The sequence below is a fragment of the Talaromyces proteolyticus genome (genome assembly GCF_021365285.1).
Source record: "Talaromyces proteolyticus strain PMI_201 chromosome Unknown BGW36scaffold_7, whole genome shotgun sequence".
Lineage (NCBI taxonomy): Eukaryota > Fungi > Ascomycota > Eurotiomycetes > Eurotiales > Trichocomaceae > Talaromyces > Talaromyces proteolyticus.
Window position 1 is genome coordinate 1866472 of NW_025764283.1, and position 24594 is coordinate 1891065.

The following is a 24594-nucleotide window of genomic DNA, read 5'->3' on the forward strand; positions in this document are numbered from 1 at the left end:
TCCTCGGGAAATATCTACAACCGTTAAGCAGCCAAGGAAATCATAAGCACTCCCCATATTCTTCATTCCAACGCGGGAGCTCACCAGAATGTAATTGTATTGGCTATGAAAGTCGAAGTAGGTGGTCGTGTCCGGTATGCACACAGAGTCGTCGAGTCTTGCAGACGGTTCGAAAGTACTCATAAGTTTTCAACTTTCCCATACACTCTACCCTAGACCTCCCTCCTCTTCACCTCTTCAGAACACACTTTCCTACTTTGATCATTGCCTTTAATGAGCTGTAATCTCTGCTGAAAAGAATTTAACTACGCTTTGCTAACTTAAATAAAACATGGCAAACACAGGGAAGTGCCCTGGTTATGAACCCCAGCCGGAAAAAGATCACAAAGGTACGTAATTATCACCCTAGTACCCTTCTAATAGAAACATATCTGCTAATTTTTACTCTTTTTCCTCGGTAGATGACTATAATGACCCTGGGAAAGCTGAAAAAGCTAAAGGTGTCATCAATACTGCCCATATCCTACATTTTACCTTCCCTGAATTGCCCGACAAAGGTGGTTTTCCGACTGTACTCAACTTAATTGGGGGAATCATGCCATCCCCGGAAGGACATGACGTCCTGTATGCCCACGGTTACGTCCCAAAAGAGATCTTGCTGCGTTTTGGTGAGCCTCCAGTGCATCATCTGAAGGTAACAGTTACAGCCAGCAAAGTGTACAGTTATTACTTTGGCTATTCACCTTTCAGCCACGGTATTACTTTCCGATCCGCTGTAATCAATGGAAGCGCAACTTTGCTTCGTTACTCTCCAGATACTCCGCAGTGTAAGGCGGAGATTAGTGACAAGGAGATCACTTCGAAAGATGAGTTGCCGTGGGCACTGTTCAATATTGTTGAGGGAATGTTTGGTAGTGAACACAGATGGAATGATACTCGACATCCCTTTAAGGACGAAGAGCTCAAGCGTGTTCCCGTTCTCCGAGTTGAAATTGACAAGAGTGCATCTCGCCTGCATGAGCGCTTGGGGGTCCTAGGTTACGAACCTGATTGGGAAACAAGCAGTGGAGAAAAGTATTGGGAAGGTTCGATTCCTATCTGGGAAACGTATGGAGATCATATTCAAGGGAACACCAAACGAGACTTTCCAGAGTACCTGAGCAAGGTTTTCATTGATAGAAAGAAACATAATGAGGAGGTGGCAGTGGAGGAAGCAAAGAGGAAGTCGAAAGTTCAAGGATGAGAACTGTCACGGGAGCTTTATGAGTTATTTTAACTCAGAATAGCTGTCGAATCTTCCCTAGGATCTCAATTTAAGCCTCGAGTTTTGTCTCACCGGCATGTTACTCCGCCGTCTGGGTTCGTATGTTGTAGCCAGCATACTATAGCGCTAACTAACCCTAGCTCTTCATAACAAAGAGAATTACCACAGCTCAATAATACTTCCGTAGGATAGAATGACATGATATCTTCAAAACGGCGGCTCTATGTCAGAAAATCTTTTTAAAATCCATATAATCCTCAGCTTGGGAAGATAATGATTTACATCATTATGATTAGATGGAATCAGTTGAAAAGTTTGTAGAATAGCTCTGTATTGGTCTAATATCTTTATTAAAGGTTTATATATATAAGATTGCTCCCAAGGCCGTGGCACGGCACCTATCAATTCAATACCGGACATGCTCCACTGCAGGCAGTCGTGGCGACCGCGGGAGGCCCGGACGGCTGATTATGGGAGTGGGAAGCTATGGAGGAGGAGAGGGGCCTAGGCCCCAGGGTGAAGGACGACAGCTCTGGGCGGCCTGTCATCGGCTGGCGACGCCCGCACGTTTGGCTCCCAGGAGGGAGGCCCCGCCAGACCCTATAAGACCCCCGAATCGCCCTGCGCATATAAGCGGCCTGGGGTGAGGAATTTGTTCGTACATTAAAACGCTAGGCCCTATAAGGCCCACTAGCGCCGACTGAAACGAGACCTTCATAGCTTATAGCTAGGTAAGGTCGTTAAACATGAATAAATAAAATAAATATAAGTGACATTAAGCCTATTTGAAGTTTTTCCCTGTGAGTTGTCTGAGTATCTTCATGAATATGAGATCGTTCAGGGTGTAATCAGTCAGGGCTTGTCTTACTTGATGTCAGTGCAATAGTCGGATGCAATGATAGTCTCAATACTATAACAAATCATTGTGGCAATTCTTAGGACTAATCATGAGTACTGGCTTGTCATTTATAAGACTGAGTGATCATCTCGACGATTCCTATATCTACCTCGAGGATCAGATACCTAGGTAGTCCTAATATCCCGTTAATACACAGGACAAGGCTACCAGCAACTGAGAGTGTCCAGATGAATTTGCTGAATCCAGTCGACAATGTTCTACATACGTGAGGCTAGACAGAAATAGGACGTTCGAGCTCGAGTCAACCAGTAAGATGCTGTTCAATCGAAAAGATAAAAGCTACCTATCTTCCTTCCACCAGGCGAGGACAGAAAAGTAGAAAGAAATTTATAAATCAGATCATCCCATTCAATACTTACCTCCAGCTCCTCAGCCATCATATTACAGTTAACCACCAACTGCCAACAATACTTCAAATACCTCTGCAGCTCATCCCGATTTCCTGGATGAAACGGATCGTCGGGATAAATAAGTCTGCGTTTCACCGTATAATCAGCTCTCTCCATCACATCATAGACCAACTCTTCCGGTAAACTTTTCAGACGTAATACATCCCTGACGACTGCGACTGCAAAAATATCTGGCAAGTACTCTACTTCATGTTTCTTCGAACTGAGGAAATCTTCAATTGGCGCCAGTCCATACGGAAAGTTTTTTTCGTCCTCAAAATACTTGCCTGCACTATGAATACTATAAATATCAGGCATATTATTCTGACCAAATTTGAACTGGTCATCGCTAATGCCGAAGAATGCCCTGTGTGGGTATTTTGCTATTTCAGACGTGCAAGTGGAATAGGTACATGTCCGGAGCGTGCGTTGGTACAATTTGGTCGATCTGTAGTCTGCTAGCTTGCTTGATGATGATGTGGAATCCCACAATGCGGGGAATTCGTAGAGGATGTTCAGGCAGAGATACGCATTTAGGGCTGATTCATAGACTATATCCCAGCCGGCATCATAAACCTGTTGACACTATTAGCCTCATTTTCGTGTTCTTCGATAGGGGAAGGGGATCAGGGCAGAGCTGACTGACCTCGCAATAACATTGTGCCTGTGATTGCCATTCCTCAATATCCACATTAGGATGAGCACAAACACGAAGGATGGGCTCCATCTCTCTGTATAGCAGAAGTGTCTTGACCAGCTCAATATTGTAGAATGCCTCCGTATTCAGTTTGAAGAATTCATAACAGCGGTTGGATGTATACTGTCGTAAAAAAGATGATACTTTTCTTTCCTGAAATGGAATTGCGCATCTGCATCTAAAGCCATCATTATGAGTGCAGAGTCGTCGGAGTGATGGACTCGTTAAAGATTTCGTTTCCGACGGGACCGCCAGATCCCAATGATAGCGGTGTCGCCATTTGTACACAAGTGGACTGATCTTCTGTGTTGTAGCATCTGTTAAAAGAACATCGTCCTCGTTTGGCACGTCAAATCTGGCAAGATATTTCTTGCGCTCACATGCTGTATGTTCTCTGATATTCTTCGCGAATGAAATGGCGAAATGACGAATGTCGTCGGTCTGGTTGGGGTTGAATTGGAAGTATAGGTTGGTGGGCTTGTCTTTGCTGGGTGATTTGGGCGAGTAGAATTTTAAGTTCGACGTCAGGGCATGCCAGGCAATGTTGTGAGCTTGATGTGCCATTTTTCTTCCTATGTTTTGATGAAACCAACTACGCAAATGATGTGCGACGCTAAATTGCTTACCATCATGTCACTTTATACTAAGCCTAGCTCAGGGCATTAGTAACATATTACGGTGGACTATACGTACAACCTTGCCGAAATTCGTTTTCGTAATGTTTTTCATAAAAACCTCTAAATTACAATGGAAATATTAAGTTTTATTACCACACACCAATTATATTACAGTATTTTAAGTCCATCAGGTTTAGTGTTGTAATAATTAGACCCACAGTGTCCAATTATATTTATTTATAAAAGTAGGGCATCTAGAGGAGGCATCTAGAGGAGGCATCTAGAGACAATGGTTTGTCTTTAGGGTTATAGACCCGGTCGACGCTTAACCCAGTAGTAGTAGTAGTAGTAGTAGTAGTAGTAGTAGTAGTAGTAGTAGTAATAGTAGGTGTCCTAGAACGTCGTCTGGGGTTCCTGTCACACCAGCTCAATGGCTAGCAATGTAAGCGAGGCGGCCTCACCCTATGTATCAATCGCAGCTAAGGTTACCAGAAATAGGGAAAAAAAGGGATCTGGGTAGCACCGTACACTTATATGACTCTATAGCTACTCGATATCTCTGCGTCATACCTGGGGAGCGAGTAGTAAGCGAAGCGGGCTATTTCAGCATTTATAACAGCATAGAGCAGACTGCGAACAGGATCCGAGTAGGGTGAGACTAAATTATTCCGGCCCTGTTCAAGTAAAGCTGGGGCATTGTCAAAGAACCAATCCCAATCCTACGTCTCCACATTGCGACTGGACGGCCTACTATGACCCGACGGGAGATGACGGCATAACTCTCTACAACCTTGAGCATCAATGCAGCCTAGCTACGACCTTTCGCTCACTTCCCAGCCCTAACCGTAGCCAAACCAATGATACCGTGCTTCGCATTCCCAATCTCAAACTTGAAGCGAGCTGCACGACAAGTGCGAGTAAGGCGAGCTCACGGCTGTTCCTTGTTGACAGCACTACTCGTACAAAGTCATCTGGAATTATAAGCGGGGTTCTGGAGGAGAAGAAGTCTACCATCGGCCATGTTGGGTATTTTCGGAGAGCTATGGACTATCTCGAAGCACGCCACAGATTGGGCCCCTTCCGAAGATATCATAGTCATCTCCAAGAGGAGGAATTTGGGATTGAAATAAATTATATTGAGGGAGAGACACGACGACTGGATCTTTTGAGGCCGGATATCTTGATGTGCATCTTGCATCTATCAGTCTGGGTGCTCGACGTACTGGCTCGCCAGCGGCTTCCTGACAAGGTTGACAAGTCGTTGGGGGACGGTTTGCCAGCACGCTCTCAGCTCGGAGGCGTTTTTGTACTCTGTCATTTGTGTGCGTACTATGTACTAGGGACGAAGATGCTACATTCTTCTCGAGTAGCCGGGTTGGTAGGCTTATATAGCTTGACAGAGTACGTGATACAAAGGGTATAAAACAAGCGATCAAAGTGTGGCGCTCGTCGTTAGATACTTCTGATAGGTCCTAATAACCTTCTAATTTCCTTCCTAATGTCTTCCTCTGTCTCTTCTCCGAAGTGGGCATAGAAGCCAAGAAATTCCTCAACACTATCATAAAGATTGCTGCGCCAGTCTCCATCATGAACAGCGTACCTCCAGTTCCATTGTTCATTGTTCTGATTACGGCAATAGAGGGCATAAGAGCCGCCCCAAAATAGACTACCACCAATCTTGAATGCTATAGAAACCTCCCACTCCTCCCAAAGATCTATGAAGTCATTGTAACTTTCTACTTCATTGTCCCGAATGGGCACAGTGACATTTTCTGTCATGTCACTCAGCCCTCCATCTTCGATGGAAGATACAAAATCGGTTTGTTGTGCCTCGCGGTGCAACGGCAGTCCCGGGCCAGTGATGCCACTGACAAGCGTACAGAGGTACTCCAAGTCGACCGGGGGTAATTCTGCTACCTCGACGTTCTTCTCTGCGATGCGATTCCGGAGGCCAGTAAAGTATTCCTCTCTTTGCTTCAGATTCACTGCAAGGTTACAGACTCCGTCCAGGCTAGCCAATCTAATAAACTCGGTGCGCACATTGTCGTTGAGTAGACCTCGCGGCGACTTGACTGATTCGGGAACAGTGCCTCGAAGGTACCGATCGAGTTTTTGCATGTGCAGTATTTGGGCGGTGCGTGCCGAACAAATTTGACGGAGGTGGCTGCGCTTCAAAGGCTTCCACCAGAATGCGCAGCAAGAAGAGGTTATGCTGCAACACTGTTTCGCGATACTGGCGCAGTGCGGTTACAATCTTGGTGCGTCGTTCTTCATCCATTTCATCAACTCGTCCTGCTCCTTGTGGTGGGACGAATGTATGTCAACTGGTGTGTGTATGCAGGTAGGTGGCTCTACCGTAATTTGGGACTTTGGTGTCGGTGACTGACGCAGGCTGCGTTCTGATAAAGCTTCAAGAGGGAGATCGGCCGGACGAAAGACCGTCACGGCGTCACGGCGTCACGGCAGGAGCGGGATAATGTTGAATTTACCACATGACTAATAAGGCGTACTTTACTTTTCAATCATAGCTCATTCATTTATCAGTCCAACAAATAGTTAGGCCCAGCCAAGAGGCAGGCCAGCAGCGGGGAAAGAATCCCCTAGGCCAGCCAATCCCGTCTGGGAGATGATTTTCACATGGCGGAGGGAGGCTCTTCCACTCAGGGATAGTGCATAGGCGAGCGTCAGATTATTGATTGATTGATGGATACATCGATTCATTAAGCTGAGTGACTATATTGTCTTCTTCAGCTGCAATAAAATTGATATTTAACTTATATTTATTCTCAAATATACTATCTATTGAATATTTGAAAGTACCCATCTTGGGTGGACTAATACTACAGTACAACCGGTTTATAACGAATTGAGATATAACATATTACTACTTTGTAACAGGTTATCATCAAATCCTCATATAAATTTCACGAGATCTTGATATAACCAGAGCCCTTTACTAACAACATCCACTAATCCCCCAATCCCAGGCCAGTCGAAAGTCACGCCAAAGCCACCAATACAAAGCTCTAAGTCCTCTTACAAGCGCTAAAGGCGTAAATATCAATAATTAATATTATCAATAGTTAGTCAGTTATCATTCAATAGTATTTAATATATTCGCTAAGTGTCTACGTGATTTAGGGTGCGTAATTGTGGTGCGGTTCTCTCAGTTTTCTGGTGCAATTTGTAGAATTCATATATTTGTATGGCCCCACCTCCCTTCACACCTAGGTACGTACCAACCTTGGAAATTGATATCAACATCAAATTACTCTACAGTCTCAACACTACGCTCAAAAGTCTTAGTGAGAATCAAATCAATATGAAAAAGCTTCAAGGAATCATATCTCTAAAAAAGTCTTCACGCTAGAGGCGCGAATTCAAATTCTATACTCGGTAGAGATTTGTATAGGATCATAGTTTTACAGAAAAACCACTATATAACGAATTTCGGCGCTGCAATATTTATTTCGTTATAAATCAGTTTTACTGTATTTTTTATTTTTAAATTACTCTGAGTCTTACCCTCGACCGTGGTGAGTCAAGGGCCTTTTATTAAGATATTATATTAATTATTACAGCTATAGTTAACTAGTTAATTATATATTGGCCGAAAAAATCACTACACCAAAAAGGGGTCCCCCCTCATTAGTGAGGGTAATTAGTTTGGTATTTATTGGCTGACACTATACTTAAAAGCAGCGAAGCATGGCCATTGATTCAAGATGACTGGTAGTACCCTTGCTACACTAATATATTTACTACTTAGGCTTCTGGAGCGGTTAGCCCACCCTGGGCCAACAGGAACATCGCGTTCTAAACTTCAGCACGCCACGCAGAGCCTAGAGCAGTAGAGATGCCTGCTCATGCTCATACCGCCATTTCCGAGAGGAAGAATAACCATGCCACTGATATGTATCTTGAAATTCCCACCATGTCCTTGTTCCACGATTAAGTTGCGCTTTTTTTCCTTCCAGCCTTCCTTATTTGTGAGTCTGGTCACTTTATTTAGTTCGACTGCCCGGTCATTTAAATTTATCTGCTGCGTCCAGCAGACAGACAGGAGGAGAGACAAGGGGAGGTGGAGGAGGGATTGGGCTTGGCCTAGAGGGGATACGTACTAGTGTAAGAGAAGAGGAGGTCCTGCTTTAGAATACCGACCTACGGAAGCCGATAAGCGGGGTTAACCACAAAATTCGTATTTTACATTCTTTACATCTGGAAAAGCGAATTTTAATCCCTTGGGAATGCCTTGGGCCAGGCGTCATAAAAATCGACTGGGGTGCTGTCCTGTACCTTAATTTTTAAAATGAGGAAGTATCGAATTACGCGTGTTAATAAAGTTTACTAGCGGATTACGAATTTTGTTGTTACTCCGCTTACCAGCTGCCGTACGACCAAGCTAGTTAATTTACCGGTATTAGACCAAGCTGTGGGCTCAGCTAACTTGTATGTGACTATTGCCCCAATGACAAGGGCATGCGTGCGTACGTATTGAGTAGTTATCAGTACATCTAGTACTAGTCAGCAGCTTTCACTCATATTAGCTTGAAATTATTTTTACAACCAACCTTTTTGAACCGCTTTGAGCAAGTGTTCGGCACGGATTAATATTTGCGGCGACGCGGAGTCATTTATCATTCCCTCTACTCCCTCTCTCCTACGTGCTTTCTACCATTTTATCTATATGTGGATGTATGGTATTCAAGATGAATACCCTCGAACAACCAACAATTGAAGAGGAGATCACCTCAATATACAAGAAAACCTATAATCAAAGGGGCCTTATCCGATACCACAGATATTACAGAGAACCTGCAGACAAACCTGATTTGAAAACAGACAAAAAAATCGCTTCTAATGAAGCAAAGCTAAACTACCTTGAAAAAAAACTGAAAAATCTTCAGTTACTTCTTGATGAACAAGCAGCAGGATGGGAAATCGTCTTTATACAGACCCAAAATGACCACGATGAAGTCTGGAAGCATGCGAGTCCCGGGCCAGACCTCGCAAAGAGACTACCTGAATCTCACAAGCTAGGTAATTTAACTGCCTACCCGAATCCGAATACCTACAGCTACCTAAGTTGAATGCTTTCTAACCTGTGATGTAACATAGATTTGATGATCCAAGATAACAACCGAACCAACCCTGTCTTAGGCATAAGGTTCATGTTATATCAGCTTCAGACTACGTTAGTGGGATATCAAGAACTGAAGTCGGGCAAGGAATTCTGTCTGGATGCTGAAGATCGTTGGCTAGCCTTTGCGCGATCGAATAATAGGGATAATCTGGAACTCATGGAACGCTCTGCGAAGAAAGAAGCGGAAGCTGCCAAAGACCTATTTCAAATTCTTGAGCCAAAGATCTATTTTCTTGGTCTAACATTGCGCCACTACGAATCAGTCCTTGAGGGTTACGCAAAATCTGCAATGTTCTCAAATTTTGAAAATTTAGGATCTTTCTTATCAGGTTGTCGCCCTATCGAGTGTGGTTGTGGGGAGATACATCTAATCTAACTTCTATTGATGTGCTAGAAGGGAAAATTGTTGCTGAGAACAAGAATGAGCCATTGAAGAAAGGACGCCTGTCAGTTCACATACAATCGATCATAGGGATAAACGGGACATTCATTAGCATCGAACCATACAATTTCTGGGAAATGCCAACTGCCAGGTCTTCGAAAACAATATATTACACAGAGTGGACAGGCAAGGAGATTTCGCTCGATTACGAAGATGTCGATACTAGAACCGAGATTGAATTGCTGATTTATGTGAGCGACAATACTGACCTTAAGATTCCAGTTGGTGCCCTCTGGCTTCGTGTCTCAGACATTATTCATTCCAACAATGCAGCCTCCCATCAAGACGCCGGTTCAACCACAATTGATACATGGTTCAAAATTGCACCTGAAGGAAAAATACACATAAAACTTGTTTTTAGTAAGGGGTTTTCTTTCTAGCAATTCCTGTTGCTGCTTCTAATCAAGCACTGACTGGTGCAAATTTAGTCGAGCATCTGGAACAGACTTTGGAAGAAAACGATCGTCGCGTACTGGAGTACCATCGTGTAAGACTCGGGCATGACTTTCTTTACAAGAAATTTTATTACACAATGCGTTGCGCTAATTGCGCAAAATATTTTTATTATGGCGTGCAATGCAAAAAGTGTCAGGCAGCGTGTCATTTCTTCTGCCTTTTCCAGCTTGGAACGCTTTCATTTCTTGTGCCGTGTCTAGAGACCACCGAAGAAGCAAAGCAACATTATCGTATGAAACTGGACCCCAGTGAAAGCCATCAGTTTGTGCCATTTTTCAATGTATCAGCCAATTGGTGCTGTCATTGTGGGTTTTATCTCTCTCAAGGACAGGGGAATTGCGAGGGCGCCAATAGACGATGTGAAAAGTGCGGCTTGACATGCCATGCTCAATGTCAAGCCTTGATGGTAAGCAGGTGTAGCGAGAAAATTATACGTACATCTACATTCAACAATGATTAACTAGCATAATGTTATGGACAAAGCAGAGATGATGTTTTTCTTATTTATTCTGGCCATGGAACCGGCCCTGGTCTCCGCTATCTAGTTAATATTCAATACATGGACGTAATATAATATAGCTACATCCAATGTCCTTGACTTGCGTATGTTGACTCGAACAACAGTAATGCCCACTATCAATAGAGGATTTTAGCAAATGCTCTATGCAAGTCTTTAGCTACAAGTGTTACATCCTTAGACTTGTTTATGGACCAAGGACATAATATACATGCTACTGTTGCTTCTTTTAATTAAAACAGCCCGTCAAATCTGCCGAGCTGGTGTATGTACATGAAGATTGGTCTGAAATGGAATTGCATGATGTACTAATTAGTGCAATGCAAGTTAACTAGTATAATCATCTTAATAGCTTGTATTCTACTATCATTCAACGAAAATAACATGTTCAATCCATGGGGTAGCCGGGCTGACCTTATTATTATTATATTATATTGCCTTTGATATTGTATTGGGTACTTCTAATAAAGGATAGTTTGGCATGCTATATTGTCTTAGTTCTGGTGCTCTCACTTAAGAATCAGTTATCTCTAATAGCAGGTGTCTTGTGATAACTGTTGCCTCACCGACAGAGGAAAAGTTACACTGTTGACAGGGTTGCTGTGCACAGTGAGCCGAGTCTGTTCTAGCCCGTGGATATCCACGCTCTTGGTGTTAGATGGTCTAAAACTCAATTTTGGTGGGGCCAGGAATTCGTCCGCTCAGCCTACTTAAGCCACAACCTAGTCATGACAAACCACAAAGTGCCTGCATGCCACATACCGATATTACTCCCAACTAGATGTGTAACTCACTAGCTGCTCATCGCCGCTAGTTCCCTGGTTCCCGTGCAAAGGCGGCTGATTTTTGTTCTTTGTCAAGCTTTTTCGATCTTTTCAGCGTCTTCATCCTAGCCGTCACCCTTTACAACTGGCAGTGCCAAGATGTTGAAGTTCAGCCATTTGAATGCAGACGCATTCGAGAACCCCAAGAAAATCAACGGTCGAAAAAGACCCCGCTTTCGGGAGCCCGTGGCATGTCACCATTGTCGAAAATCCAAAGTGCGCTGCGATCGCAAGTCACCATGCAAGCCGTGCCAAGATCGTGGAATGGACACACAGTGCGCTTACTCCCGTACCAAAAGTCCAGCAGTCTCGGAATCTGGCAGGCCATTAGTATCGCCTCGAAGCACAGAGATCGATCTACTCGCGTCGCAACAGCTGGCACCCCACTCCTCCGATGGTGAGATCCACGATCCACGATCGGTCCTGCCCCGCAACCTGTCCACCGTCAGCCATGCCAATAGAGCCTTTAAAGGGTCGGACTTCAAAACAAGGCTGATTGGCAGCACCCATTGGATGGCCGTGTGCAACGATTTGCCCGTAATAGGGGCCATGCTGGAGAAGACCGTTGGTTTTCAACCGACGTGGAGAATTTTCGCCGAAGTCAAGTCTCTCCTCCGCGTCGCAAATTCCGTACCAGCCAGAGTGAATGGAGATGGTAAGAAGCTACTAAATCTCCTTCCCGATCGACCGACCTGCGAAAAGTGGATCAGGCGATTTTGCGAAACATATGGTAGAATCTACCATATAATCGGCCAGAACTGCCTGATCGCGGAACTAGAGGAAATATTGATCGCATCTATCGACGCCAATGAAGTGCACGTTATCAAGATTCTGTTGGTTATTGCGATTGCTATGCAGACCGACAAGTCAGAGCGACTACGCGGGCGTCTAATGCTGCATGAAGCGGAGAGCCGTATTCATACATCGACACGTTTCCAAAAACCTTGTATAGGCGTCATGCAGGCTTTATTGTTGCTGATCATCATGAAGACTATCACTGCCTCTGACACTGACGATATTTATATTCTCATGGGCATCATGGGTTTAACTACGCAAATAGCTCTGAGCATGGGCTTGCATAGGGATCCGGCCTTGTTCCCTGGTGTCACTCCTTACTATGCAGAAGTTCGGAAACGATTATGGGCGTGCTTCTTTCGATTGAACCTCGAATATTGCATTCGGAGTGGGTCCCACTTTAGTATTCGACTGGAAGATGTAGACTGTCCTCTCCCGAGCCCTATCGACCTTCTGACCCTTAACCCGGGAACGATGATGGAGTCAGCTACCTTGCTGAACCAGGCCCAGGAAGCAACGGACCAGGCTTTCAATATCGCTGCAATGAAGCTTGCCATAGTGAGAGCTCTATTACACCAGCGACTTTGCTCCACAACTCCTCTATTATCAAGCGAAGTACGGGATGGAATGCACGCCTCCTTCCACAAGATCCTGCGTGAATTGCCTCCGAATCTGCAAGAGGGAGCTTCGTCATGCAGTCCAATCGAGAAGCTTCAGCAAGCCTTGTTATCAGTGCACGTTCATAGCTTCATGATTATCATCACACTCAATTGTGTCCTAGGAGTTCCTTCTCATAATTCACAGCGGGGCGATCTCTATGAAGCATGGGACAATTCGGTGTCCATTCTCTATCAGTTGCAGGAAGTGTTACAGAGCGACTCTGAGCTGTCTAGTGTGGCTTACCATCTACTTTGGACTGACCTTGCTCGCGCAGCATTGACCGCATGTTTGGTGGTTGGTCGCCTGCGGAGCATCAATCTGGGGACAACTGTCTCCAATGGCCCTCCGCCCACGCTGGTCATGTTTCAACAGCTTTTGCTGAAATCTCTAGACTCTTTATCGCAGATTCTAGCGGGAAGATACCGCCTCGGACCTGTTGCAGCGAAGACGAGACTTATCCTTGCTGTCGCAACAACTGTCACCTCAAACCTGATCAACGACTTTGGCGGCTCAGAACAGGATTCTAAGTTCTTCCAGGTCGGCATCACAGCTGCCGAGGAGGTCGTAACAGAGATGGAGCGTTCTCTGAAACGGGAACACCAAGACTCAACAGTCGCCCTGCTGGGATTCAATACCGCAAGGATGTCAGCTCCACCAAGTGCCCCAACCCCTCTTGCGGCGAGCTGGATGGACCGTGCACAAATTCCAGATTCCTTAATTCAGACGTTGTTTCCAAGCGACTGCGAATTTTACCCAGGCTCAGAATCTCCGGGTCTGGGTATGCAGTCCGATCTATTTTTACCATATTCGATGGCGCCATTCGAGTCTACTTCGACGGTTCAGTCCACGCCTTACGTCTTGTGGGAAGACGTATAAATTCGAATCCGCTAGCACATCATTTTCTTCACCCACACATAGGCAAATAAAGAATAGAGAGTAGGCGCCACCACCCCTTTTTTCCCTTCTTCTCTTCCTTTCTCTTCCCCCACCTCTCTCTTCAACTACTACACCTACCCCACCGACTTAAATGTTGAAGTTCCACTATGTTCACCTTGTCTTCATTGGCCTCTACGATCCTCGCGAGATTTTACGGAGAGAAGTCTATGGAAGAGAGTTTTGTGGCAGTCGTTAATTAAATTAAGCATGCAGATTTACATTTTCTATTGCCCTTTCTATCAAAGTCATGACCTGATCTTGCCTCAGAAATGCTCACAAGTTCATCATATGCCCGCTTATACACAATCTCAAGCCTTCTTCAAAACGAATCCCACCTTGACCACGCGAGCAATGATCAAGCACACACCTCCCGCCAAGATAAAGAGCGCGGAAAAGGTCAACGTGCCCCAGAAGACATCTCCACTGGACGTTCGCTGGTGGTCCAGAAGCGCACCCGCCACAGGGCTACCGATCAACAATCCCAGACCCGACGCAAAGAGGGTCATGCCGATGTTGGTGCCTAGCTTAGACAGATCGGGACAAAGGAAGGCGACTGTCGCGGGAAGCACGGCCTGAATAGAGCCGCTTGCCAAGCCGACAAATACCGAAATGGGGATCAGACCCGACTGAGATTCCACGCTGATCCATGCGAGCATCAAGATACCAGTGAGCAGGACTGACGGGATCATGACCGACAGGTTACCGATCTTATCGGCCATGATGGACGGCATGACACGGCCGGGGACCGAGCCCGCGTTCATGATGATCAGCATATAGAAAGACAAGTCCCGCGACATGCCAAGGTTGATACCGTACTGCTCGACGTAGAAGAATGGGATGTAGAGACCGACGAAGATGAAGAATGCAGCGAAGAGCCAAAGCACAAAGACCGTGTCCCGGAGCGACTCGACGTTGATCAGCGGACCTGACTTGCGAGGCGGAAGACGAGGCTTCATAACAGCAACCGAGATGAGAAGCGTTCCGAACATGATGAACGCCATGACTCGGACCGCCCAGGGCAGTCCAATCTGGACGATCAGACGCCTCAGCACGACGGGGTAGATGATGCCTCCGACGCTTGAGCCGGTGGCAGCCAGACCCAGCGCAGTGGATCGTCGCGTCGAGAAATACGTGCCCACGATGGCAACACTGGGGATGAATGACATTCCGGCGCCAATGCCGACACACAGGCCATGTGCCAGGATAACCTGCCAGTACTCCTTGCAAATCGAAGTCACTGTTGGGTTAGCATTTCTCTCGTTATAAATGGGTGGCAAAGCTCACTCATCATGCCGAACACCTCAAGAAAGACACCCAGAGCGATATCTACGTAGAAATATCCAGCATCAAGAGCGCGTCCACACAGAACTCCAATCACCAGCATCAAAAACGCCTGCAGCGATCCAATCCAAGCAATCGAAGACTGCGACGAGTCTCTCAGCAACCCCGTACTATATTCAGACTGGAATGTGCCGAAAGTGTTCAAGAGACCCCAAGTGTTGAAGTTCAAGAAAAAGGCCCCAAGGACTTGGAGCCATGCTCTCGTGCCTCCATTAGGTGGTGGAGGGGGTCCTGCGGGCTTTGGTGGTTCTGCTGCTACTACCTCTGCCTTGACATGACTGTTGACGGTCGTTGCGTCAGGCTCGAGGTCTTTTCCGAACATGGAAGACGGCTGGGAGATTGCCATTGGGAGTTGGTATATGATCGAACTGAGGTCGAAGTTGAAAGCACTGAGGAGCAGAGTGATGAAGATATCAATGAAGATGTTCAAGTTATATGCCACAAAATACTTGTGGAAGAAATTGACAGCAACAGACGACGGGCGGAAATATATTGCGTGAGGCGAGCTTCTAATCCACAAAACCAAACAATTCAAACAATTCAAACAATCCAACCAAACTGACCAAACTGACCCTGATCAAACCACATCCCCTTCCAACCTAGCACTGGCTAACTCGCAATGTCCAATCACCAGAAGGAACAAACACCACATTAACAGATCTGAAATCTCTCCAGCAGATTACCCCATCGGGAAGTGCACGATCCGGAGTTTAGTTACCTAAAGGGGAAGTGGATAGGGCTGATCCGGGATGAGCCTCGCTCCCGACGGACTTACATTGACGCTTTGGGAATAGTATGTTTTGTGGGGTTGCTGTAAGTGGACACACCCAGTATGTCAACGCCCCTCAAACTTCAAGGTGGTAATAGAAGCTGCTGATGCCTCTTCCCGGCGGTGCCTTGGCGGGACTTTCGAAGTGTTGGATCGGGTTCGCCTGGTTCACTCTGCTGGCGAGCATGGCGGTATACAGAATTATCTACAGAGTGATTTGTCTTGGTAATGCCACTACGCTTTTCAGTGTTGCTGGTGTATCGGAGTGCTGATAGCACATCAGTGCTGTATATAAATCATATAGACCCTTTTAATTAAAAGAAAATATAAGAATTAAGAACTAAGATTAGCGATAACTACCGTATTAAATAACTAAATTATACTAAACTATTCTCTATTTAAATTGTATCAGTGAATGAGAAGCCAAAAAGGCTACACTTGACACCGTTTTTGACATCTCGCTCACCATCAAGATCGCATCACAAGTATCATTATTTCCTACCATACTCCTACCTCTTCCCGCCACATATTATTTCTCACTCCATTTTATGATCATATGATCTTACTTCTAGACCTATCAGTCTCTATTATAGCGCTATATTGACACTCAATTGATCCTTGGCCCAGACCACGATTTTATAAGGAGATAAAATAGAAGATAGCATTTTACAGTAGCTATTAGCTCTACTCTATATCCTTTAGTAAGATGTGCACACTCTATCCTTCTATATTATCTCTTCTCTTCTTAACTATAAATTCCAGCTCTTTCCTACTTCCTCTTCTCTAGAAGCTTAAATTCCTGCTTATATAGCTTTACCCCGGTTATAATATATTTAGAATGGCTCTCTCTCAGAGTATTAACATTATTATAACCATCTTTAATGATGAGAGTATCGCCAGTGTCAACTCTTTAAGCATTTTCTCTGCTGATTTCTCAGATGATTTTTCGAACAGCAGTGTGTCTGACAATAAATCTGACAGCGATAGTGATGACTCAGACTCAGATGATACTGACGATGATAATAAGGTTTAACTCTCTTAGAAAGAATATTGGGCTAAGGTAAAGCAGCTTAATGTGTCTCAGCTTCACAGAAGCGGTGTAGTGATGGTACTCAGAACAAACTGGACAAGACCCGTCAGTATTGGAATAGATAGCCTGTTCTCCAACTTATTGGGCTATGTCAAAAAGCTTACTGATGATATTTTGGCAGATACCGTCGACATATTGGTGTTGACCCTATGCAGCACTGGTAATGGATTTTGGATTCAGATGAAACAGTGCGTTTCTTATCTTAGAAACTTCCCGAATTAAAGAGTTAAAAGATTCAAAAATCACCTTTTAAGATCTAGTAATCATACTACTTCTAGATATCATATCAAAGCTAGTTCAGCTTTAAATAGAAAATCATATCTAATATAACACAATCTAGCAGAGCTATGTCTAGGAATGTCTGGATAGACTAGATATAGGTGAGTGAAAGTGTAATACGGTCTGGCAGGGCCGTGTCCGGGGGTGTCTGGATAGACTAGATGTGGGTGAGTTGAAGCTTCACCGATTGTTTATATTGATGCTATAGAGCAAGGCTACTAGGGTGGAAGTTATCGGTTTTGATTATATAGTTATGAAAGGCTTCGAACCGAAGGCTATTCGAAGCCGAGTAGGCTTATATTGAAAGTTATGTCAAAGATTATACAAGAGATATTGCTTGGTTTCCCCCCTCATGTCTCCGCATTCCTCTCATCTTTTGCAGCCTCTTGATGTCAGCTGTTTTGCTGTTTTAAAACGACAATATGGACAGCTTGTTGAACAGCGGATGAGGCTTGGATTCAATCATATTGACAAAATCGACTTTCTTACTGCATTTCCGAAGGCCCGTACGATGGCATATAAAGCTGACACTATTCGGAATGGCTTTGCAGCAACTGGATTAGTGCCATTTGATCCAGATCGAGTTTATCAACAGCTTACTGTCCAATTAAGAACTCCAACCCCTCCTCCAAGTCGATCAAGTAATACTCAATCATCTTGCTTACAAACACCTCAAAATACACGTCAATTCAAGCGTCAATTGACCACAATTAAAAGGCAAATAAGGTGGCGTACGAGGAGTCCATCTGAAGTTATTGATGAGGCAATTAACCGGATGTCAAAAGCTTATGAGATGAGCATTAATGAGCTTCTAATTTGTACGAAAGGAAGTTCATGATTTACGGGCTGCACATGAAAAAGAGAAGCAAAAACGTCGCAGACCTAGGGCTCAGATATCTCATGAGCAAGGAATTACTAGAGAGGAAGCTCAGGCGCTTATACAAGGCCAGATTGAGGCATCTCAAATTGATATTACTGCTCCGGCTGAGCCTGAGCCTGAGCTGCCCGTCTCGCAAGCACTCGTACGCCGCCAATTTCGGTGTAGTGAGTGTAATACTCTCGGGCATCGAAGGCCTCAGTGCCCTAATCGTACCAGTAAATAATTTTTTGTATATAATTGTTATTTCGGCTTAGAAATTGAGATTTGAAATCAATATAGTAAGACGCGTTCGGAGTGGGTGATCGGGTGGCTGTCCGATTACGTCTGTCCAAATAGGGGGCGCTTATTAAGCCGAACTAGCGCGCACACGTGAGAGGGAAGGCCGATACAGCGGCAGCCGGACAGCCCTCTCACAATTAGTTGCTCTAGATGAACCTTTATGTAGTTCCTCCAAACCATAACATGATCTACATGAACCAGATGCCTTTCCGCAGGTTGGTCACCCAAGGGTGTTAGGTATTGGTTATCTTAACTTGTCATAATTATTGCACATCAGGAATCACCTCCAGCACCGTTTGCACCCTTTCCGCCGTCTACTTCGATTAGCTGTATAAAGCTTGTGTTAGGGTAACTACCCGATGCTGCTCTGAATTTCTTTTGACTGGAAGAAGGCCCGGCACTGCTTTTCCCTTTCGTTGAACCAAAAACACCTGGAAGGAGACGGCTAAGAAGTGATCGCAGGGCGGGCATGCACAATATAAATACCCCAACATCCACTTCAACAATGGACCAGTAGCCGCCGGCGGCGTTGTCCCCTGCCGTGAAAACTACTTCAGTCATGGAATCAATCTAGGTTGGAAATGGGGCCATACATGTTGGATTGGTGCTTGTAGCAAATATTTTGAGCATCACTATGCGGTATATGCTTACGCCGGTGACCCTATCAAATGATTAGGTTCGTAGCTTCCAATATCTTCTTCTGAACCGATGGTAATGATATACTTACAGGAAGCCCACAGAGAACATTGCAATAATTTGTAATTTCGTCGATATAGAAGCCTGAAGCCTTAGCAGAGCAGGGATTGGCAGGGCTATAACCCACACATCAAACACGGCGTTGAGCGCCCCTGCAACAACGACCAATGTATTCTTCTGCACGCAGCTTCCTTCGTGCTCTCCATCCCAGCCCTCCCAATTAAAACTAACTGGGGAGCATTGAAAAGAAAGGGCGAAGAGGAAAGCAATGCCGTAGCACAGCGTCAAAAGGCCAGAGACTTTTATAATCCAAAGCATTTTGGATGAAGGGAAGATGCGGGTATAGAATAGGAGGAAGCAGATTTTGGTGAGAACGATGCAGATGACGTAGAGAAGCTCTTGGATATAAAAGATCTGCTCCAATTAGCCATGTCCGTTCGATGGTATATGAATATCCTTACATAGAGAATTCTCTGGATGTTCTGGAATGAGAGTGTCCAGATATCCTTCCCCAGGCCAGCTTTCCCGACTGTGAAGTTGTTAGGATGCCCGTATTTGCTAGTAAATAAGTAGCTACACATACGCAAGATAGAACCGACATTAATTGCCACCATGAAACACTATGATAGTTAGCTAAAAGTCTCGACCAACGAACTCTACATACCCCAAGAAGCATAGTTGTCCAATCATCCCAACCCAGCTCTAATTGCGTGAGCACTAGGCGTGTGAATATCCTCAAAGCAATAAACAGGAGGACGACAAAGCCAACGCTTGGAATTATGATACTCGGAGCAGTCTCGTCTCGAACTGGAACCCCGCATTCTGTATTCGTGACATTGACCGTAGCTATGCGATCCGTTAGATTAGCGTGCCCGAGTAGGCTGCTTTGCCGACATACTAAGAGCGTCCTTGACGCTGCAGCTCGCCGTCACGCAACTAGACAGCTTGGCTACAAGATCGGTGTTTGTACAGATGCAAGTTTGGTTGGTTGGTGCGCAGGCTGATTGGGGGAGTGTGTCGGAGAGGCATTTTAACTATACGACCTGTCAGTATCAGAAAGCACGGGCAGCGAGTTCCAAATCCTACAGCGCATGCGGGAAGAGACTGCGTCTGGGCGCGTGTTAACACAGATAAAAATATTGTGATGTTGGTTAAGACCGAGTAAAGCCGCATGATGCGTTTCCCACGTGCAGTGGGCGACCTGAGAATCGTCTCAGCGAATTGCTTCCCCAGCTAAGCCAACCATGCTCGTGGTAGCACGAGGATATCAGAAAACGGCGACCAGCTTGATATCAATGAGGGGGCACATAAGTCCAACTTATATCCCGGATTTTGTACGTATTTCATTTCCCGCAGTGGGGTTGGTGGTGCCCTGACCGTTCCCCTAAATTTCCACGGATCGAAGATTCGTAAAAAAGGGTCTGAGAGCCTCCATTTACCCGGCACTAACATCGTCCCCTGCAATAGACGAGTATCGCCGTTGGACGACCGGTGCGCACTAACACCGGGGATGGGGTTTAGTGCGCAGTTGGCGCAGGTAGTGTTTGCCCTAATGCACAAAAGTCTTACAATAATTCCGGCACTTGGCTCGGTAAACAACCTTTTGTACTCGGTAAACAACCTTTTGTACTCGGTAAACGTGTTTGCTCGGCTAACGTTGAGCGATTCTCGAATTATTCAGCGACTTCGCATGCTTCCTTTCCATGCCAAAGAAGAAACAGAAAACTCAAAAAACGATTTTTTTTCAGTGAGCCAGGTACTGTGTGCCAGTCTCCTGAGGAAGCCAGAGACAATTGGTGCGGTGCGGGCCGAAGTGGGACAGTGGGGGAATTGACAGGACCCTTGGTGGGTTCTCGGCTTTGACGCTCGAGAACACCCGAGCACAGCTAAAAATTGGTTGATCAGCACTTCTGGTCATCCTTATTGTGGCAAGGAATACGTATGGTTAATGCACTTTTGTTGCGTGCTACCTAAGCTAGGTTCAATGGTCCTGGGTGGGTCTGTGCACTATACTCCTATCACTGAGGAGCTTACACGCAGGATTCTCCTCGTCTTTCCCCCAAGATCATCAAAAACTGGCCGCAAAGCGACTAGCAACCTCTCATCGGTCACATCCACCCATAGAAGTGGTAAAGTATACAACGAATCTGCATTGACAAGTGATACGCCGCAAGGATGGTTTACCAGTCGCCTGTTTTTCCGATTCACGATGAGACCAATCTCTCAATTGCGCAATTCATGGCGCGATATAATCCCGATGAGGTGCCCGCGGATAAAGTTGTTCATACTGATACTATTTCCAAGCAGCCTATTACGTATGGTGGACTCCGCGAGCAAGCTGCTCGTGGTGCTTGGGGCTTGCAGAAGTTGGGATTACGGCCAGGCGATGTCCTACTGGCGTTGGCGAGCAACTGCGTACGTAGACAACTCAACGATTTAAGACATGCTCCTTCAATCTAGGCTGATTGACAAGACAGAATGATTTCGTTCTTCTAGCTCATGCGACGTGGTGGGCGGGTGCTGTTTTTGCGTAAGTGCAGCTGATCATGGACTCGGGCAAAGTGCGCCACATTGACCGAGAGAATATGTACAGTCCTCTCAATACATCGGCGACACTGGGGGATATTTCGCATGTTCTTCAGATCGTCCGGCCAACCCATGTCGCAACCATCGCACCAAAGCTCGATCTGGTCCAGGCCGCGTTGACTTCCACGTCGATGACGAAAACAAAGATCATGACTGTTCTCAGTAAAGTAGAGAACCTTCCGCAGGTCCGTGGCACTATTTCTCGGCATATGAACCTTGATTACATTGCGCTTGGGCTCGTATTGATATGCCAATAGTTCCCGTGTGATATTATCAGCAAAAGCGTCGCGGAAAGCCTACCACCCTATGATCTCCAGGGCAGAAGCTCCAGGGATGTGTGCAGTACCATATGCTTTTCGTCCGGAACGACTGGGAAAATAAAGGGCGTGCAGCTCTCTCATTACAACCTTATCATGAACACTATAACAATGCGTATTTCCATGCCAGCGCGAGTTAACTCTACTATAAGAGAGGTCTTTTTTGCGCCATGTAAGCTCTCATGAAATTCAAACTTTCAAGTGACTCCATTCTCCCTTCCCGCCCAACGGTTCACTGACACATTTTTCGACTGTTAGATTGCCACATATATGGCCTAACCATAGTGGTATTGTCTGGCATGTCGGTTGGGGCCTTGTATTGTGGTCTTCTAGCATTTGACCTCGAAACTTTCTGTCGGAAGTCGAGCGAGCTGAAGGCTACAGACTTACATATCGTCCCCCCTATAGCACTCGCCCTAGCGGTATCACCCGTCACACAGAAATATGACCTGGCTTCCCTGAAAAGAATTGTCATCTCTGCAGCCCCTTTGAAAGTACGTCTTACCAACGATCTGAAATTCCCCATGACTGAATGTACTGAATCATGCTAAAAGATATTAACCTTAACAGAAATCCGTGCAGCTTCTGCTCAAGAAGCGGCTTCCGCATACGAGAGTATGCCAAGGTACGTAGTTTCACGATTATTATGTTGATATCGAGTATATTGATTCCAACTTAAGGCTATGGACTCTCCGAGGCTTCCGGAGGTATCATACATCAGATAGACGAAGATGATCTTGCTTACGGAAGTGTTGGCAAGCTCGTCGCTGGAATGTACGTCGCAGCGAATCTTCTGAATATAATCGACGCGCTTTCTTGCGCCAGCCGATGGTCCTGGCCCAACGCTAATGTTCATACTACAGAGAAGCTCGATTAGTAGACCCGAAAACAGGCTCAGATGTCCGAGCGGGACAAGAGGGTGAATTATGGGTCCGTGGCTCGACAGTAATGATGTAATGACGTTTCAAAGCCACCTTTTTTGTTTCGAATCCAGTACTGAAAGTACTAATCAAACTTTCAGGGGTTATGCCGGTGACAAAGCAGCAACTGAGCAGACGTTCTCAGGAGGATGGCTCAGAACAGGAGATATCTTGAAGATAGACGATCGTCAAAATTTCTGGGTCACCGATCGGTTGAAGGAGGTATGACTGCTCTTCTCGTCTCCTTACACCTTTTACCAATGACTGTTGTTCAGATGATCAAGTACAAGGGGTGCGTTGAAAACTTTATAGTCCGTATATTTGCCTACTAATCTTTCCTGCATTACCACTAGTTTCCAAATAGCTCCCTCTGAACTTGAAGATCTACTCATACGACATCCAGACGTGATCGATGCTGCAGTCTGTGCTGTGTATGATGATGCTCAAGCTACTGAAGTCCCTCTCGCGTATGTGAGCTTGAACCTTGAGAAGACAGAAATGCCGGATCACGAGAAGCAGAAGGTTCTTGAAAGTATTCGAACCTGGACAGATAACCAGCTAGCGGGCTACAAAAAGCTGAGGGGCGGCGTCTTCCACCTGCAGACTTTGCCCAAAACTCCTACTGGCAAGATTTTGAGACGGCTTTTACCTGCAAAGTTGAAGGAGAGAGAGGCCAAACTTTAGATGCCTTTTCTAAAATGATTGTATAGTCAAAAAGAATTTGACGTGATCTTTCCCAAAAAAGGCACGTGAAAGCTACTCTTAGGCTGCCTGAATATTGTTTTCCCGATAGAAGTTGAACTCTGATCTCTCATTGCTTTTTCCTTTTATTATAGATGCGGCATATCTGTTTTGTCCATTCCCACCTGAAACCTGGCAATATTTTAACAGGATAAAACCGAGTGTATATTACCGTCTTGAAAATGTTTCCCGATGTTGGACTAACGTAATTCACACGCGAGTTGGTCACCCCAGAACACACTCAAAATGGCTGTTTTCATAACGTTGTATCTCAACACAATTATATATAAATAGTAGCTCAAATTTGATATATATATACATGTTATATTAATAAATAATATCCTAATATTTTAGACTAAGGATGTAATATTTATAATGATTACATAAAATTACATAAAATACCTAAAAATATATCGCATTTTTTGTAATATCAATCAATTTATATCTCTTGATTATAATATAAAAATATTATTTATAACAATATTTTATTATAGATAATAAAATTTAAGCTACTATTTATATATAAATTGGTTGAGATACAATGCTATGAAAACAGCCATTTTGTATGCGTTCTGGGGTGACCAACTCGCGTGTGAATTCCGTTGTGTGCAAAGCCGGCTTTGCCAGTTAACCTGTAATTAACTAAATCTAGGTACTAGGCCGTTACTATAGCATATGACTTGGAAACGATTTCTCGTCTTCAATTATCGTTATTTCCATTCTGGTAGATCTTTCCGCTAATGGTAATTTTACGCGAAAAACATAATTGCTTTTTTTGGCTAATTCCATTCGCAACAGTGAATTGACCAGCAGTTCTACTTTGACTTCAGAGAAGGCACAGCCCGATACAACAAAGCTAGTATAGTATATACACAGTCATGGGTCATTCACAACAGAAAATAGAGATCACTGAAAAGGCTAAGTTTTTTTTGTGGTTGGACAAAGTGTAGCCGAGGGTATACAACATTTTATAGGCACTAATCATAGGTACGAGTATAAGAATAAGAGACTTTGACACGAATAGCAATCACTACCAC

General features: G+C 45.0%; 8 protein-coding genes across 8 annotated transcripts; 4 read left to right on the forward strand and 4 right to left on the reverse strand.

Annotated features, from left to right (window-relative positions):
* Nucleotides 1-331: 331 nt before the first annotated feature.
* On the forward strand, nucleotides 332-1243 carry BGW36DRAFT_360377 (uncharacterized protein; the record flags this gene model as incomplete). Its single annotated transcript, XM_046214174.1, has 2 exons — nucleotides 332-389; nucleotides 462-1243. The coding sequence occupies 2 exons, from the start codon at nucleotides 332-334 to the stop codon at nucleotides 1241-1243; spliced, it is 840 nt and encodes a 279-aa protein (XP_046071484.1).
* Nucleotides 1244-2153: 910 nt separating this feature from the next.
* On the reverse strand, nucleotides 2154-3871 carry BGW36DRAFT_321877 (uncharacterized protein). Its single transcript, XM_046212658.1, has 2 exons — nucleotides 3219-3871; nucleotides 2154-3148 (listed from the first exon to the last, which is right to left on the reverse strand). The coding sequence occupies exons 1-2, from the start codon at nucleotides 3831-3833 to the stop codon at nucleotides 2444-2446; spliced, it is 1320 nt and encodes a 439-aa protein (XP_046071485.1). The 5' UTR covers nucleotides 3834-3871; the 3' UTR covers nucleotides 2154-2443.
* A 1467-nt stretch (nucleotides 3872-5338) lies between these two features.
* BGW36DRAFT_398071 (uncharacterized protein) lies at nucleotides 5339-6164 on the reverse strand (the record flags this gene model as incomplete). The annotated part of the gene is made up of 2 exons (XM_046218359.1): nucleotides 5339-5953; nucleotides 6072-6164. The coding sequence occupies 2 exons, from the start codon at nucleotides 6162-6164 to the stop codon at nucleotides 5339-5341; spliced, it is 708 nt and encodes a 235-aa protein (XP_046071486.1).
* A 2431-nt stretch (nucleotides 6165-8595) lies between these two features.
* Nucleotides 8596-10681, forward strand: BGW36DRAFT_360380 (uncharacterized protein; the record flags this gene model as incomplete). The annotated part of the gene is made up of 7 exons (XM_046214175.1): nucleotides 8596-8926; nucleotides 9005-9320; nucleotides 9359-9831; nucleotides 9852-9958; nucleotides 10094-10333; nucleotides 10507-10530; nucleotides 10571-10681. 7 exons carry the CDS (start codon nucleotides 8596-8598, stop codon nucleotides 10679-10681), a joined length of 1602 nt encoding a protein of 533 aa, XP_046071487.1.
* Nucleotides 10682-11367: 686 nt separating this feature from the next.
* BGW36DRAFT_360381 (uncharacterized protein) lies at nucleotides 11368-13599 on the forward strand (the record flags this gene model as incomplete). The annotated part of the gene is made up of 1 exon (XM_046214176.1): nucleotides 11368-13599. The coding sequence occupies one exon, from the start codon at nucleotides 11368-11370 to the stop codon at nucleotides 13597-13599; it is 2232 nt and encodes a 743-aa protein (XP_046071488.1).
* Nucleotides 13600-13967: 368 nt separating this feature from the next.
* On the reverse strand, nucleotides 13968-15346 carry BGW36DRAFT_428558 (putative monocarboxylate permease; the record flags this gene model as incomplete). Its single annotated transcript, XM_046220566.1, has 2 exons — nucleotides 13968-14896; nucleotides 14944-15346. 2 exons carry the CDS (start codon nucleotides 15344-15346, stop codon nucleotides 13968-13970), a joined length of 1332 nt encoding a protein of 443 aa, XP_046071489.1.
* Nucleotides 15347-18263: 2917 nt separating this feature from the next.
* On the reverse strand, nucleotides 18264-20293 carry BGW36DRAFT_381226 (uncharacterized protein). Its single transcript, XM_046216408.1, has 8 exons — nucleotides 20080-20293; nucleotides 19892-20027; nucleotides 19658-19839; nucleotides 19577-19613; nucleotides 19455-19522; nucleotides 19025-19407; nucleotides 18891-18958; nucleotides 18264-18833 (listed from the first exon to the last, which is right to left on the reverse strand). The coding sequence occupies exons 1-8, from the start codon at nucleotides 20164-20166 to the stop codon at nucleotides 18571-18573; spliced, it is 1224 nt and encodes a 407-aa protein (XP_046071490.1). The 5' UTR covers nucleotides 20167-20293; the 3' UTR covers nucleotides 18264-18570.
* Nucleotides 20294-20728: 435 nt separating this feature from the next.
* BGW36DRAFT_381230 (putative amp dependent CoA ligase) lies at nucleotides 20729-23789 on the forward strand. Its single transcript, XM_046216409.1, has 11 exons — nucleotides 20729-21408; nucleotides 21471-21523; nucleotides 21587-21764; nucleotides 21837-22068; nucleotides 22155-22390; nucleotides 22467-22521; nucleotides 22577-22670; nucleotides 22760-22849; nucleotides 22918-23038; nucleotides 23092-23108; nucleotides 23170-23789. The coding sequence occupies exons 1-11, from the start codon at nucleotides 21169-21171 to the stop codon at nucleotides 23498-23500; spliced, it is 1647 nt and encodes a 548-aa protein (XP_046071491.1). The 5' UTR covers nucleotides 20729-21168; the 3' UTR covers nucleotides 23501-23789.
* Nucleotides 23790-24594: the final 805 nt, after the last annotated feature.

What these genes read in the sequence shown, in the direction of transcription:
- BGW36DRAFT_321877 (XM_046212658.1), bottom strand. Translation starts at nt 3,833, where the DNA reads ATGGCACATCAAGCTCACAACATTGCCTGGCATGCCCTGACGTCGAAC. An exon ending in AGGCACAATGTTATTGCGAG is followed by an intron (nt 3,149 to 3,218) that starts GTCAGTCAGCTC and finishes TAGTGTCAACAG; the next exon opens with GTTTATGATGCCGGCTGGGA.
- BGW36DRAFT_381226 (XM_046216408.1), bottom strand. Translation starts at nt 20,166, where the DNA reads ATGCGGCTTTACTCGGTCTTAACCAACATCACAATATTTTTATCTGTG. An exon ending in GGACAACTATGCTTCTTGGG is followed by an intron (nt 19,614 to 19,657) that starts GTATGTAGAGTT and finishes TAACTATCATAG; the next exon opens with TGTTTCATGGTGGCAATTAA. An exon ending in ACATCCAGAGAATTCTCTAT is followed by an intron (nt 19,408 to 19,454) that starts GTAAGGATATTC and finishes TAATTGGAGCAG; the next exon opens with ATCTTTTATATCCAAGAGCT.
- BGW36DRAFT_381230 (XM_046216409.1), top strand. Translation starts at nt 21,169, where the DNA reads ATGGTTTACCAGTCGCCTGTTTTTCCGATTCACGATGAGACCAATCTC. An exon ending in GGCAAGCTCGTCGCTGGAAT is followed by an intron (nt 22,671 to 22,759) that starts GTACGTCGCAGC and finishes TTCATACTACAG; the next exon opens with AGAAGCTCGATTAGTAGACC. An exon ending in CGTGGCTCGACAGTAATGAT is followed by an intron (nt 22,850 to 22,917) that starts GTAATGACGTTT and finishes TCAAACTTTCAG; the next exon opens with GGGTTATGCCGGTGACAAAG.